At 37.2% G+C, this 16,539-nt stretch overlaps 3 protein-coding genes across 9 annotated transcripts; 1 reads left to right on the top strand and 2 right to left on the bottom strand.

Moving 5' to 3' along the window:
• Nucleotides 1–183: 183 nt before the first annotated feature.
• On the bottom strand, nt 184–4,059 carry rpf1 (ribosome production factor 1 homolog). Its single transcript, XM_077583750.1, has 9 exons — nt 3,593–4,059; nt 3,372–3,428; nt 3,037–3,117; nt 2,862–2,957; nt 2,628–2,781; nt 2,150–2,232; nt 1,831–2,012; nt 1,327–1,453; nt 184–685 (listed from the first exon to the last, which is right to left on the bottom strand). The coding sequence occupies exons 1-9, from the start codon at nt 3,827–3,829 to the stop codon at nt 644–646; spliced, it is 1,059 nt and encodes a 352-aa protein (XP_077439876.1). The 5' UTR covers nt 3,830–4,059; the 3' UTR covers nt 184–643.
• Nucleotides 4,060–4,779: 720 nt separating this feature from the next.
• Nucleotides 4,780–16,536, bottom strand: dnase2b (deoxyribonuclease II beta). 6 transcript variants are annotated; one of them, XM_077583509.1, is made up of 8 exons: nt 16,391–16,536; nt 14,168–14,298; nt 11,424–11,475; nt 11,119–11,293; nt 10,816–10,894; nt 8,942–9,103; nt 6,963–7,160; nt 4,780–6,159 (listed from the first exon to the last, which is right to left on the bottom strand). In XM_077583509.1, exons 4-8 carry the CDS (start codon nt 11,230–11,232, stop codon nt 5,825–5,827), a joined length of 888 nt encoding a protein of 295 aa, XP_077439635.1. In that variant the 5' UTR covers nt 11,233–11,293; nt 11,424–11,475; nt 14,168–14,298; nt 16,391–16,536; the 3' UTR covers nt 4,780–5,824. The 6 variants fall into 6 exon arrangements, with proteins under 6 accessions (XP_077439635.1, XP_077439637.1, XP_077439636.1 ...); XM_077583511.1 differs by having other exon boundaries at nt 11,378–11,449; XM_077583510.1 differs by having other exon boundaries at nt 11,424–11,449.
• uox (urate oxidase) lies at nt 11,848–16,526 on the top strand. 2 transcript variants are annotated; one of them, XM_077583514.1, is made up of 8 exons: nt 11,848–12,661; nt 12,762–12,974; nt 14,191–14,307; nt 14,554–14,632; nt 14,719–14,905; nt 14,991–15,114; nt 16,250–16,333; nt 16,399–16,526. In XM_077583514.1, the coding sequence occupies exons 1-8, from the start codon at nt 12,641–12,643 to the stop codon at nt 16,468–16,470; spliced, it is 897 nt and encodes a 298-aa protein (XP_077439640.1). In that variant the 5' UTR covers nt 11,848–12,640; the 3' UTR covers nt 16,471–16,526. The 2 variants fall into 2 exon arrangements, with proteins under 2 accessions (XP_077439640.1, XP_077439639.1); XM_077583513.1 differs by having other exon boundaries at nt 11,848–12,673.
• Nucleotides 16,537–16,539: the final 3 nt, after the last annotated feature.

Below are 16,539 nucleotides of genomic sequence, written 5' to 3'. Positions count from 1 at the left end.
TTAATTCCAGTAAATATTTGTATGAATGAACTCCTTGGTCATAAATCAAAACTGTAAAAAAGTATTAAAGTAATTAAGTATGCCGCTGACATTTTTCTGCTGCTTCGCTGATTGTAACCTCGAAATTTCATTATGAGCATCATCAATTGAGGACTTTCTGTACACAAAAAAAAAAAAAGAACCTAACGTGTGCCTTGTTTATTGTACAGTTGTAATGGTTGACTTAATAAATATTCACACATTTCCCTCTTGCTCTCTGAAAAATCTATTTCCATAATTTTTTTTAAAGACAAATCAGAAAACTCAGAATAGTTATCTCAATATTAGTGTGCTGTCTCATACAGGAGTTAATGTTAACATAATACATAATCTAATATTTGCTATTTTGGGGCATGGTTGTAGCAAGGAGGGGCTTTTTCTAAAGGGGCTGAACATCAGTAAAAATGAAGTCGCACCTTGTTAAAACAACAAAATCGACTTTTCTGTATTGGGTGTGTAATTGAGACTGTAAACTGCTTTCACCGGTTGGTTATAAAATCTCAAGATCCCCAGTAAACACAATATAGTCGTTTTGAATGAAACCACAAACAACCGTGGGATAAACGGATGTCCTTGTGCAGTCGCAGGAAAGATGATTTTGTCTTCACAGTTGGAATTTCCGCCTGCAGGCGTCCATTTCATGGCGCTACAAACAGAAGGAAAACATTAGTGATCATCATAAGACCTTTGACCTTTATACCAAGTCAACCACTTATGTAAAACGCGTTCCTGGATTCTTGGTTACATCCAATTTGTTTGGCTTGAGAAACAATGTTTCCCATTGTAAATAAGGGAACAGGCCAATTACATTCTTAATTGTCATACAAGATCTTTTATAAGCAGGGGTGCACATAATTCATGCGGATGCGTAGTGGAAATATTGTGCGCACGAGATTTGACTATGTCAGGGCTCATTTGAGTACTGAGCATATCGCACAGTTCATTGAAGTCCGCTTGACTGCCTTCAGGCCAGCCTCGAGTCCAAAGCAGGTCGACCGCCACAAATCGGGGTGCACCGATCCATTCATTTCGGGGGATTGGCAGATTAAAAGGCTGACAAAATTAGCTGCTGTCTTCTTTTTTCAGGAGATGACTAATAGGCTTTTCATTTTTATTTGAGAGTTATTGTTCAATGGTTTGCAATAAAACAAGATTGGAAGATTGAGGGTGTATACTGTTTTGTTTTTATTACTTTGAAGTTAACCCTCAAAGTGCATCTATGAATAATCGGTTTGGCTGCCTTCCTTTGCTCCTGCATGAGATGAAATGAAATGCACGCGCTCTCACCTTGAGGACCCACTCGTACTCGCCAAACTTGGAATCGAAGGTGCCTTTCTGCAGAGAGCGAAGCTTAAGAGTGAAGCGAGGCCCCAACTCCTGCATGCCGACCTTCTTCTCGTTCTTGAAGATATATCTGAAGACACACAACCATCATTAGAGAAGTGCACTTAAAGTGGAAGTCAACCCTCCAAACTTTTTTTTGACAATAATATGTTATATGTGACCTTACTAGTCTAAACATGACATTATGATTCATATTACATTTTTGGATTATGAGTTAAGCAGCAATACCCAGACGTTTTTCTCCATCGCAGGGGGCGGCCAAGAAAAAAAAAATCTGCCTCCTGTTTCATTTTGCTCAAATACGCGACTTGTTACTTTCCGACATGTGGACCATTTTGCCAAAGCGGGTCACATTTTTGTCAAAAATATTTTTTTGTGGGTTAACTTCCCCTTTAAAATGATGGCAATCAAGTGACTTGGGCGTGCATTCTCTCATCAGACATTCACCTGTGAAATCGGAAAAAGATGAAGTCTCTCTGGTTGTGGAAGGTGGCCACTTGCCGACCCACAAACTGCGGGTTTTGAGGGAAAAGAGCAGCGAACATGCGGCCGATGCTGTGGCCTAAACGTGTGGTGAAGTTGTTCAAGATCACTTCTGGGCTGTGCTCGGTTGGGTCTTTACCTCGTCTCTGTGGACACAAAGCAGCACAATATCCATCCATTTTCCGAAGCGCTTATTATAGTGTTGGGAAAATACATGCTCTCCAATGGGATCCAAACCGTAGCTGTATTGAAAGAACTTAACTACTCAATTTAAACTACTTGCCTTCATCTCCTTCCGCAGTCGAACACTGCTGACCTTGAAGTGTGCCGTGGGCCCCTCAGGCAGGTGACAAAGAACCAAACCATCTTGGAGTTATAGTTAAGAGGACTTCCAATTTCACACAAGGAATACTATATTCAGTGTATGATTGCACGCCACCAGCGGTAAACTGTAATGTGTTTTGACCGTGGAAGTTTTGTGACAATGTTGTCAAAATTGGCATATCAACCTGGAAAAGGACTGCAGTGGCTTTGTAAAGAAACCTGACAGCAATCTCATTTAAAATAAAATAAAATAAAATAAAATAAAAATAAAATAAAATAAAATAAAATAAAATAAAATAAAATAAAATAAAATAAAATAAAATAAAATAAAATAAAATAAAATAAAATAAAATAAAATAAAATAAAATAAAAAACTGACAGAAAATTATTAATAATAGAAAGCGCAAGTTAGGAGCATTCCTCCGTCGAAAGGATACTTGGCACTTTGCGGTCCTCGTTGACGACGATGAGGTATGTGAAGTCCCTGGCGATGCACTGTGGAATGATCCTCTTGAGGGCCAAGCCTCTTCTGTAGTAGACGTGAGCGTGTGGGATCACGGTGGCCAGCTGCTCGCAGAATTTCACCGTCCTCTACGAGAAACAGGGGAGTACCATTCACTGTTTACAAAAATCGAATTAAGAGTTTACATGAAGCATGAATATGCGCTCACCCCTCTGGGTCTGTCCCCCGTCGTGATGAGCACTTTGGGGTTGGTTATGCCGTTGAAGTAGGCGGAAAATTCATCTGTTGCCTCATCAAATGCAACCTAAACAGGACAAAAATAAAACGAGTTTAACCGAAATGTATCATATGATCTGAGATGGCTAAAAGAAGCGTGGCTACACCTCTTCATCTTCTGGGTCAACTGTTGTTTCGTCGTACACTCTCTGGTTTTCTATTGTCTTGGGGACTTGTTTCGGTGGTGCCTTCAGAAGAGTAAGAAAAAATTAAAAATAATACCAAACTTCAATTGAACTTTGTGCAGGTTATTTTCCCAATAAAACATTACTAAGTAGTCATGATATTTGCTGTGAAGTAATTTAAGGTACTTACTTATAAGCCCTTTATACTACGGTACTTCTTTTCTATATTTTTTAAACACCAGCGTAAGCATGCAAGTAAATACCAAAAATAATGTAGAATTCCTCAACAACAGCAATACAAGAAAACAAAAACTCACCTTTTTACCCAAAAGTTTTTCTTGACTTTTCTTCTTTTTCTTCAGCTCCATCTTTTGCTGAAATACAAAAAGACAAACTATTTACACTGACAAAGATAATCGCCAACGTTATCAAAATTCGGAAGTGGTTATTTTGCCGTAAACGGTAATTCTCCTGCTAGCGTTATTTTTTCCGTTAAAGGGTCTACATTGCACCAGTGATGAAAAGTTAAGGACTTTACCTTTCTTTTCTCCTGCTTTAATTTCATAAACATCAAGTGCCTTCGCTGTTTATTCTTGATTTCAGACACACTGAACGTCGGTGGGAAAACGACATTCGCCTCAGTCTTCTCTTCTTTCACTTCGACGCCGTCGGTTTTCATCTTGTCTGATTGTTCTGCGTTCTTCATCTCATCACTTTTAGTCTTCTTTTTCTTGCTTTTGCCTTTCTGCGTCACGGGAACTTCGGTGATATCCATCCTCACCAATGTTTATGGAGATGTCGGGTGTATTTCACGTGCGTGGCTACGACTGCTTCCGCTACTTCTGTTCTTCACATCCGGGTCACAAGATTTTTATTTTTGGGCGCCTTACGGCGGAAGAGAACGTTTTATTTATTGAACAACTGTCGCAAACTAACAACAAACATCATCAAAGCGATCAAACCATTGCAACAATAAGCGAAGTGCCCATACCGACTGCACGGTGCTTTATGGGTAGTAGCGTGGTGCATTGTGGGTAGGCAAATGAATTAACATTTAGTCATCGATGGAAGTGTCTGAGTCAGATATATAAATATAATTTTAACCCCTAGGATCCTCATAAAATGTCTGCAGTCCCTATGGTGATTTAGAAGATTTAATAAATAAATAAACTGCTTTCCCTCGAAAAAAAAAAGTTTGACAGATGCAACATAATTTTTTTTTTTAATGAATGTTACTTTGGGATAATTATCCAGGGCACTATTTTAGCAGCCATTAGCAACGACAGTGAAATAAATTCAGGATCAGTCGGAAGTAGATACTGACGGATGAATAAATGCATACGATATGTATTCCCATGTGTGAACAGCGACGCCAGATGGACAACAATGATACAACAACAATGCTGACAGTATTTCTGAATGACTACTGTATTTGAAAGCATTAAAAAAATATTTGAATAAATATCTCGTATAGTATTTTAGTATTTAATTTAAATGTAATCATTTTAACATTTATGCCCGCTGTGCATCTTGAAATGTTATGGTGAAGTAAAATACAAATAATTATTTTAAACTAAATACCGAAAAAATTAAATCATTTAAGTTAACTTAATTAAGCACTATAGCATTTTTAACTATTGAAAACAAATATTGAAATATTATTATAATACAGCCTAATGACTGCGTATGGCAAATGTGGTGCAGACTGTGTCGCCATGGGGACTGCCAAAGGGGACGTCAGGCAGATGTGACATCACGTCAACATCAGAAGCACCCTTTCATTCATTATGCATATATAGCCTATCATGCTACATTTGAAAGTATGTTCCTTTATTCAAACATAACTTTTTAAAATTATTTTTTATTATAACACAATGAATACTGATCACAGCTGCCACCTACTGTTTGACTTTAGAGAAAATGACAGAGTCTATCCATTTAACACTTCAACTAGAGAGATAATTGCATCAAATGAAGCTCCAGAGGTTTGTTGACTGATGTTGATCCAAGTTTATTCTTATTTTTGCCATTGTATGTCTTTTAAACTTATTTCTCCATTTTAGTCCGATAAAAGCGCACTACAAAAGTATGTTTTCTTTTACACGTTGTCCATTTTGGTGTCAAAAGCATAAAATATGGTCTTTTACTCAAAAAATAAAAAAATTAACACTACATTTTGGAGGATACTTTTCATTCAGAATGCTTTGTTTTATATTTTTGTATTAGAATTACAAGAAAAGCTGAAATGAGAATACATGACTATATCCTCCATTAGCAAAAAATGGTAGCAAAATTGTTGAATAATTTATAGTAATTACGTTAACTCATTTGCTCCCAAAAACATATACATATGTTCTATTTTAAATGTTTTACATGTCCCAAAGATGTATTTATAAAAAAATGTTCAAACGTAGTTTTTTTTTCTTCAATGCTAGAGCATACAGAAGGCTTTGATGCAGCCTCTTAACGGCAGAGAACGGTTGAAGAAATCGTAGTTATTAAAAAAACGGCCAGCAGGTGGCAACAGAGCAAAAGAGATCAACCAGGGCCATGTTGAAAAAAAAAAGCTAATTTCCCCACAGTTCTATACAGATTTGTGAATAATGATTAAACTTAGCTATATTCTAATGCTAATTGCTGCAAAACGGAAACAGATGCTGCAGCTTTCACGACAGTAGGACACCATAGCCTGGGCCATCTGGACACGCGGTAAATATAGACAATCAATTAAATTTAAGTCCACGTCCCTTGAACAATACAAGAATTACTTTTAACATTCAATGTACCAATCCACCACCTGCTTGAAAGCCTTGTAAATCAAAGTGTTGTAGAAGCACAGTAGCCCCCCACCACGCCACATTTGGTATTCCGCTCTGTTCAGGTCCCCTAAGCAGGTCAAGTGCTTCGGATCAGCCGACGAAATGCACCACTTGGAGTGGTCGTGTTTGGAATTGAACGCGACGGATTTGGGAAGACGGATCCTCTGAATGTTCATGACGTGATAAGGCAGGGAACAATTGGAAGGCAGGTCGTGGCCTTGTCTCTGCCAGGTCTCCACCATCAAGTCGGCTTTCAGGACCTGAGCCACCCAGCCAGTGTAGATGTCTGGATGGAGGCCAGGCAGAAATGAAGTCAGTTGTGGTTAAAATAATGTGCTTTGTAGATATTTCATAATGTTTTTGACAATATTAACATTTTACAACTACACACTCTAAAAACAGTTGTGTCAAAAATAACCCAAGTATGGGTCAAAAATGGACCGATCCTCTACTTGGGTCAATTTGACCCAACTTTGATTCAAGAAATGGGTTCTTGACTCACTTGATCCACTTTATGGGTCAATTTGACCAAACACTAAAATAAACATTTCTTGACTCAAATGTGGGTCAAATTGACCCATAAAGTGGATCGGTCCATTTTTTATCCATAATTGGGTTACTTTTGACTCAGAGTTCTTTTTTTTAGAATGCAACAAACATTGACTTAATGATGACGGAACATTTAGTAAATCGGGGAATGGTGAGGATGATCCAATCTGTACAATGGTGATAGCGTTTTTTTGCACTTGATCATGGTTGTTATGCAACTTTAAACCAGCAGTGATAGTTCTTACACGTGGGGGAAAATGATGAAGGAAACACCAACATTGATCACTAAAATTACTTGAAACTAACATTAAATAAATAAATTGAAAAAAAAAACAATGACAAATTAATTAATTGAAAACTATTGAAGATGGCCTGGACAAAAATGACAGTACCAGCAACTTCATATTTTATTATAACATTTGGAGGTAATCACTTTTATGTCTTAAGTCAAAAAACCAAAACAGCTGTCCTCTGATTTCAGGGTGCAAAAGTAACAAATGGCCAAAATGTACATAACACTGTCCAAGAAAAAATATTTACCATCCACAAAACGTTCGGATTTGGCAAAAGTTAAAAACATCTCTCCCTGCAGGGAGAATAGCTGGTCCATCCTCTTATCCGAAAGCGCTTCTGGCCTTTGGCCAGCACATAACTGGGCCAGCTGAGGCAGGTTGGTAGCAAATGCATAGGGTACAGAGCAGTTGTAGAACCGTGGGAAAAGATACACCAGATGCTGTGCTGTCATTGGGGAAAATCAGAGATAAACAGCATTAAAAAAATATTAGATGATAGAAAACATTAAGAATATGTGTGTATGTTTGAATACAGCAACAAAATTGTACTAAGTTTTAACATCCAAGTTAATGTATTTTGTTTATTAGTTCTCAAAGTCAGCCATTGTCAATAAACATTCCTCACCTCACTTATGTAACCGAGTACTATACTAGTAATAATAGAATTGCAGTGGTAAATAAAATAAAACAATATAAAAATATAAATATAAATATAAATATAAATATGAATATAAAAAAATATTATATATATATAAAAAAAAAAAGGAGAGCAATGATGATGACATGTCAAATCGGTAAAATTACCGAATGAACAATACTGAGCTCTCCAGAAAATAAATAAATAAATGAATTGCAGTGGTAACAGTGCTGAAGTAGGAGTAATACTAGCAGAAAATAGTGAAGGTATTGTTAGAACTGAACAAGTAATGAACGTTAAAGTTGAAAGTAGCAGTGGTAATAGAATTGGCAATGTCAGTCAGAAGCGCATATAGTACACTCTAAAAACAGTTGGGTCAAAAGAAACCCAATTATGAATCAAAAAGGGACCGATCCACTTCATGGGTCAATTTGACCCAATTTTCTGGTTAGTTTTATACAAAATGACCAAATTTTTTGACCCGAGTAAAGGATCTGACCAATATTTATGAGTTGTTTAACGCTAAAAGACCTATTTCTTGACTCAAAGTTGGCTCAAATCAACCCAAGTAGAGGATCGGTCAATTTTTGACCCATAGTTGGGTTATTTTTCACCCAACCGTTTTTAGAGTGTACTGGTAATTGTATAGTATAAAGTAAAAAAGATACTATGGCGGTAGTAATAGTGTTAAAGTAGTTTTTTTTTTTTAAACATAATTGTGTCATTGCTTACACTTAAAGTTTAACAACCAAAAATTTAGCATCAACATATTTTTTGGGTGGTTTTCACTAAGATCGAACACATCACCCTTTTGAAAATTTCACTAGTCACACGGTAAACAGGAAGTTGCATCTTTCAGATCCACTTGCAGGTCATGGGAAGGCCAAAAATAATTAATTTTTCCTCTATATATTTGATGATAATTATGATTGCCATATACTTAAATTGTTTTTTGATGTTGAAAAAAAAAAAATATATATATATCTTGTGTTAAATCACTGCTACGTGCTTAGTGCCAATATGCAATTATCATAATTGTGACGTGGCTATATTTCATGCCTTTTCCCGTCCTGTTAGACAAATGAAGACTTTCAGTACAATAAAAGAATGACAATGGGGGGGGGGGGGGGGGGGAGTGAACTGAGATGGGTCGATACTCATTTTGACAAGTTCAATATGTGTATTATTAGACTGGGTGATGAATAAAGACAGACATTTAAGCAGTTTTTACAAGTCCAAGAATAGAATAGAAGAATAACAGCAGTAACAATATTAGTACTTAAACAATTTATTGAAAGATCATTAACTACATTAAATGAGTTTATTATCTTTCTTGCTGTATAGCTATACTGTATTACTGTAGTTGTGTCATAGTTAGCACTAGTTTTAACAACAGAAGTCATCAGATAAATAATGAAGTAGTCGTAAGTATAATCCTTTGAAAGTCTGTGACTTGTTATTGAATACACAAATGTGTCGAGAATCATTTGTATTTATTTACTCCTGACTTAATTTGTGTGCGTGTGTGCGGATTCCTTGTTTTGCAATATTTACAAAGAATGCATTCTCTTTTTTGAGGGTTCACTCACTGACATGGAGGAATTGGTCATAGTGGAGGCTCACACACAAAGCCGCCTGGCCGTTGAGTTTGCCAGAGGATGGGTAGACGTAACCCATCTCTGGGAATGAAGGGAAATGCGGAATGCTGTGGGACAGCCAGAAGCCTTGGGAAGCGTCAAATAGCAGTACCCCTGTTGGAAGCAGAAAAACAATTCTGAACGCAGGTACATATCAACCACGTACTCACACACACAGAGGATGCACTTACATCCAAGTAACTGAAGCAAAGTCAACACAAGTTTTCAGATTTTAATTCCTCTTCTCAAATGTCTCCATTACAAAGGCTGAATATTGGCCAAGAAATGTGACCTGTTACCTACTCAAGTCACCTGTCGTTTGACTTTTCTGGGATTTTTTTCCCTTTAAATTTGAGGAAAAAGTGCTCCAGTTGTAAAAGTAGCCTGGTTTAAAATTCCCTTCTGGCCTCGCATATATCGGCCATGCTGGCCCACGCTGATCACTGCATGTCCTGAAATGACCCCAGGGAAGTGGTTGTCCCAGCTTTTAGCACAAGTTTCTGTGACAACCTGTTTCAATTTGCATTGAAATGTAAATATCATACTTATGGTCACAGAGCACATTGTCATTTTCTATGCTACATTTAAGAAAATATTCTTTTGATTTACGAATCACAACACTACAATCCTAAGGTTATAGAAACAGCTGTCAAGTTAGAGCTGGTTAGCTAACAAGCCAAATAGCTTAACATTTAGTTAGGGTGACAAAAACATAATCAAACATTAACGTTAGAAAATCTAATAGGTAATATACAAACTGAACTGTTCGTTTGCCTCTGCCTCTAAAAAGACTCCCATCTCACTTGTCTGTCCATTTAGTCACTTTCACATAATTTGATTAATAATGGTAAAGATGTCTGTGATTTTTTTAAACTCCGGATTCATTTCAAACCATTTGTAAATAATAATAAAAAAAAAGATAAACAAAAGGAACTCTTAAAACACGAAGATGGCTTTTTTCATTTTCATGAAAAACAAACAAACAAACAAACATATTAAGCAATAGGAGAAAAATCCTATATATCCCAAAAATATAGCAATTTGCATCTTTCATTAAAATTCCATTTGAGACTGGGACACATAACAGTTAAAACATTTTGGCTTTAAAAGTATGAAAAATATTACTTTTGAGCATTTTTATTGTTAAAAAGAATTACCTGTATTACATATACTGAATGATCGCGACTCATATCAGTAAAAAAATAGTAGATTTTCAAAATGGAATTCAATCGCATATGTCTTTACTGTTATTGATGAAATATATGAAAATGACCCAGGATTGTAGCAAAAAACAAAATCAAAACACTAGTGATGAGGGCACTGCGGATTTATCGAAATATGATGGATGAAATAAAACGAGTCATCATCAAATCAGACACATTCAGCAGTGCAAAACTAAATTCCTGAACCGAAAACAAAAGTATTACCTGCAAAGCAGTGAGTCTATAGTGTAGATCAGGGGTGGCCAAGTTCGGTCGTCGAGAGCCACTATCCAGCCTGCTTTCCATGTCTCCCTCCTTCAGCGCAGCTGAATCTAATGATCAGCTCATCAGCAAGCTTTGCAGAAGCCTGATAACGATCCTGAACATGAATCAGGTGTGTTAGTGGAGAGAAACATAGAAAACAGGCTGGATAGTGGCTCTCGAGGACCGAACTCGGCCACCCCTGGTGTAGATAAATGACCACGGAACTAAATTTAGAACTTCATTCTTATGACTGGAACACATAACAATCCTGAAAATGATGATGGCAAAATTTGGAGTCATTTACATGTACATACACTCAAATGTTCACCCCAGAAGATCACGGCTTGTTGACTACTGTACCTTTTGTGTGTCCATATGCACGGATGTATTTGAGGTCAGGTGGTGAATCGTTGTAGAGGACATAAACAGAGCTGTTAGACTGAGGAAAATACAGCACATTTTCAGAACGTCTAAAAAAAATAAAACTCCCAATCCTGCTTGTGTAGATGGAGATATTAGAAATGTCATGATAGTGATAACGTGCACAATAATGTTGACAGCGAGCGGTACAAGGAAGTGCTGTATTGAGCAAATGACAGCAGAAGCTACAGTTCCCCGTTGGAAAGAATGTTTCCTCTTAGTGCGATGGAAGGAACACATTACCTTATTAATAGCTTTGCTGTAAATCTGGTTGAGGGTGTTTCCGATGGCTCCTTGACTTGTGTTAATCATGTATTTACTAAGCTGCCAGGTCCCTATGGAGGGGTCCAGGTACATGTAATCCACCCCACTACCCACTTCGCCAATTTTGTATTTGGGCAGCTTGTAGATGATAAACCTGCAGAAGATTAGATGGCAGGACATATCAAAATGTTTAGAATATATATTAAAAAAAACAAAAACAAACAAATGAGTCAATTACAACACAGTGAGGTCTTGTCATCGTCTGAATACTGAAGTCAGCTCACCAGTCGACAGGCTCGCCATCTTCATTCTGACAGGAAATAGCAGCATCGCACACTGTCAGCGCCAAAAGCACAAAAATACTTAATGCTAGGGCCATTGTCAAAAAATCAAATCTTTTTGGAAACTATGAACGATGAGTAATCCATTTTGAAAGTGGTCACGGCACAGCTCCGACAATATGCAAAAAAAGGAAGTGATGTGATAACTTAGGTCCCATGACAGTCGTCCAGCTGACTCTGCAATAGTTTCAACACTTTGGGAGGTGTTTACAATACTTCACTATACGTGCATCGTGGAAGTTTAGCTGTGGAATGGTGAAAAGTTGGAACACTTTTTAAATAAAATGTTCATGCAAATTACAGAAGCTTGAATTGTGAGGGTCATTTAATTCATAGAAACTGGATTATATATAAATATAAACATGAACACCTTGTTTTGTAGAGATGAATCACAAACTAAATATATATACAGTATTTTTACTGTATATGTGAGTTACACCATTACGTAATTAAGCTGGTTCCACACAAGTTATGATTACGTTATTTCTTTCGGAATCTAATAAATAATAGCGAGGATAAGTGGTACAGAAAACAGATGGATGGATGGACCCCAATTCCAAAATAGAAATAAAAACAGAATTATATGATTTGCAAATACTTTTCAACCTCAACTCAATTGAATACACTACAAAAAAATAGATATTTAATGTTCAAAATGATAAACCAGATTTTTTTTGGTGTGTGCAAATATTCACTTATTTTATTTTGGTTTTATGCCTGCAACAAGTAGGGGGTATAATACTTAATAAGAAACTAAGATTTGGTCATTAAAAGTACAACATGTAAAAGCAGTTACAGAGTTAAAGAGACTGAAAAGTAAATAAATAAATAAAGTATTTAAAAAAAAAAGCTTACTATTTACTTAATAGTATGTAGAGATTTTGAACAAAGAGTCAAAAGAGTCCAAGTTAAACTGCCTCATTCCTTAATATGGCCAATCCCCTCTCAACCCTCCACCCCAAAAAACAACAACATACAATACGTCAAACCAAATGTGTATATTTGTTCGGTGTGTGAATGACAGCTAACTACTACACAAAAATGCTCCAGTGACCTGGGGCAAGGATGAAACCTCCCCCTTTGTACACCACCTCCACCTGTCAAGCCACATTTTTTCGAAAACACACCACTTGTGCAGGGTCACCTGAAGGTAAGACAACATGGCAAGCGCTTCCAATCAGGTAAGTACACAGGTAAATGTTAGACTGTCTTGCTCGAATGAACATCTCCAACTTCCCTCCACGGACTGAATGACAGTTCTCATTTTCGTACATGTGGCAGAATGTTGAATTTGTGCGGACGGGCTACGGGAAGAACGCGGTCAAGGTGTTGTGCATCAGGAGACAGGGGGGCCACCATGACATCATCGAGCTCAAGGCAGATGTGCTGCTCACTCTCAAGTCGCGCAAGGATTATCTCACCGGAGACAACTCGGACATCATTCCTACTGACACTATCAAGAACACCGTCCATGCCTTGGCCAAACTGAAGGGCGTAAGTTGACCCCCCACGACCCCCACGATACAGACACAGTAATGAAGTACAGCATCCAAATATCCTCTATCCATAGCTCATCAAACTCCTGAATTGTTTTTTTGAAGTCTATAATAATAATAATAAATAATTCTATATATATATATATATATAATAAGTCTATAATAAATTTTAAATATTGTATTTAAAGGTGTGAATCTATAGTTGCAAATTACTGTCAAAACAAAACAGTACAGAGTTCCCTCGCTACTTTGCAGTTCAGTTATTGCGGATTTACTGTATCGCCTTTTTCCATTTGTGACCAATTTGTAACCCGGTTTCTGGTTGAGCCATTTTAAGATTCTAAAGAAAAACTTCATCAGCAGCTCATTTTTTATTCTACATTTTTACAGGCTAAAAGTAACATTTATTACGTGTAACAAGTGCTTAGAAGGGTGTTGTAATGGCTTTAAAAATGTCAAAATTTTCAATACCCACACAATATTATGGTCAATAATTATATATATATGAACCGAATCTGATGAATGACAACATCTGCCTTGTCCCAATCTTTTATAATCGACAGTAGAGACATGTAGGTTGCGCAAAATGCAGCCATTACTCCCATGCACTCTGAAACTATGTTTATTTTGTATAAAATGGCGCAATGATGTCATCTAGTGGTGGTTGTGCATCAATAAAGTTGTTTCCAAGTTTGACATTTAAGCCCCCCCACCCACCCCGAAAAAGAAATACATGAATAAATAAGTCAACCTTTACTTCACAGAAATTCACTTAATGCGGGCGGGCTCGGAACGTATCACCAGTGAAAACTGAGGGAACACTGTTATTAATTTTAAGCACATGTAATGGAAATTATGTTGAATTATTTAAATCCCTAAAATAACTCAATAAATATTCCAAGCATTATGACTGAAGGCTATGTAGGGAGGCAAATAAATCAAAAATTGGAAAGCGCGCCAGACCGAGAATGTATTCTGTTGCAATTTTGTTTTAGTTCATGTGATGCAAATTTAGTAGTGATTGGAAAAGCTCTTAAGGACGTGCCCATCTTGAAGAAACACTGGGAATAGCAAGATAATATCAAACAGTCCCGTCATAGTATATTCAATCTGAATATCAAGTATTAGAGGTTGTGATATATTTTTCAGAGTAATTGTCAATTACGAAATATGTGTATGTTTATCTCCTACCTCACACTGTGTTTTGCGTTCAGGTGAAGACCATTGAGCAGTTTTCTTTGGATCTTTGTCACCATTTCCTGACCTCCTTCAATCATGTGTTGAGGGTCAAGGTTTACATGGAGGAGGCACCATGGAAAAGGCTGGAGAAGGTAAAAAAAAGAAGAAGAAAGAAGCAAAGTTTACTGATCAAAGCCACATCCTTTTTTTTTTAAACACTGAGTAACTTTGTTATTATCCAAAACATACATTGATTAACTTGAGCTTTTCCAGATCAAGGATTTGGGTAAATTTTCAAACATGGACGTGTGGTTAATTAACAACCTTCTACGAAGACTGACAAATAATTTGACTTCAGTAATTCAACACTGTGCTTGGGTTCGGTTTTCCGCTTTCAGAATGGGGTGGAACATGCCCACGCCTTCATCTATAGCCCGGAAAGCGTTCGTTTTTGTGACATCGAACAACATCTCAACGGTAATGCAATCAACTTTCTCTTATTTCCTCTTTGTGTGGTTGGCACTCCGCACACTCACTCACTCTCGCGCTATCCCCCTACTCAGGCATTCCGGTGGTTCACGGTGGACTCAAGGACATGAAGGTGCTGAAAACCACTCAATCTGGTTTTGTGGGTTTCCTCCGAGACCGTTTCACGACACTGCAAGAGGCCACGGACAGGTGTTTCTGTACCACCGTCTGTGCCAGGTGGCACTACAACAAGGTTCAAGATGTCAACTTTGATGCTATTTGGTAATGGTATGATCCAATTCTTTATCCCTGTAGTAGAAATAAGAACGCTGCAATACTGAATCGAAATTCAATCTTGCATTGATAGGAAATGCGTCAAAGATACGATTATTGAGAAGTTTGCAGGCCCCTTTGACCTTGGAGAGTTCTCCCCCTCTGTGCAGAAAACCCTTTATGATACGCAAGTCCTAGTCCTCACTCGGGCTCCTGAGGTAAGGTCATATTTTACACCTTAATAAGGCACCCAACAAAGTACTTTAAAACTGCACTGTAAAAAAATAAGTAGGGTTTACTTGAAAATCACTCAGAAATGTTATGTAAATTTTACAAGGAGAGTTTTGAGTTTTTTTTTTTTACCAGTGTATTAAAAAAAAAGTTACTCAAGCGTTGAGGAACGAACTCATTACCTTGGGGGACAGCCACTCTACCACCTGAGCCATTCTTGCTGTTTGCCACTTTACTGCATTGCTGGTGTGTCAAAAATGAAACAAAAAATGGGTCCCTTGGAGGTACAAAGATTCCGCCTGACATCATCAATATACTAACACACAGCAGGAGTGGCATGGCTCAGGTGGTAGAGTGGCTGTCTCCCAACCTGAAGGATGTGGGTTTGTTCCTCAACCCTTGTGTAGATTTTATTTGTTTATTTTCTTAATAAACTGGTCAAATTTATTCAAAACTCTCCTTGTAAAATTTACTTAGAATTTCTGAGTGAAAAAACTTAAGTTTTTCCAACTAGATATAACTCTTTTTTTTTTTTTGTGAAATATTTTTTGGGTGTGGCTTTTTAAATAATCTTCTAAAGACATCACTTTATTTGCACTCAGTATATTAAATCGCTCTGATTTGGATGATCTTTTTTGTTTTATTTTGGCACAATTTTAAAATTAATTAACTTGTAATGCACCAACCTTGTTTTTCTTGCATCTATTTTCTCAGAATAAACCAAATATATTTAATTTTATCATTATTCTGCAAAACAGTGGTTCTTAACCTTGTTGGAGGTACTGAACTCCACAACTTTTATATGCGTATTCACAGACCCTTCTTTACTAGAATTGTTCAACTTGGCATTGCAAATCATGCAATGAAAACAGAAGAGGCCCCAGAATTGATCTTTGTGGAACACCATATATTCCCATATATATATATACATGCACATTCATATTGCACGTATATGTCCGACCACTTTTTTTGTGTGTGCTTGACATAATATGAAGGGATTACAATTATAACCCATATTATCACAACAGCCACAAGTTGATGACTAAGCGCACCAAGGGCAAAACAAATCAAAGACTTATGGTGAGTTAATGCATCCCAGCTCATGCGTGCACCAACTTACAGGTGGACGAAATTGAGATCATCATGCCCAACAACCACTACTTCACCATCGACATGACAAAAATGGGCATTGAGAACAAGGGCGAAGTAAGTTCAGTTATGGTCAATCGTGATGTCATTTGTTGACTGAAATATTTTTCTTACCGTCGCAGGTTCTTCTTCCGCTTGACAACCCGTCAGGAAACATCACGGGGACAGTGCGTAGGAAGCAAGCCAGGCTGTGAAGACATAAGCAAAAATACAGAATATGCTGACAACATACCTTACTTTAGTCTCAGTAACCACCACCAATA

This window comes from Vanacampus margaritifer, chromosome 13 (genome assembly GCF_051991255.1).
Source record: "Vanacampus margaritifer isolate UIUO_Vmar chromosome 13, RoL_Vmar_1.0, whole genome shotgun sequence".
In the NCBI taxonomy this organism is placed as follows: domain Eukaryota; kingdom Metazoa; phylum Chordata; class Actinopteri; order Syngnathiformes; family Syngnathidae; genus Vanacampus; species Vanacampus margaritifer.
Note: the sequence above shows the minus strand (reverse complement) of the source record. Positions and strands in the feature narration are given on the sequence as shown.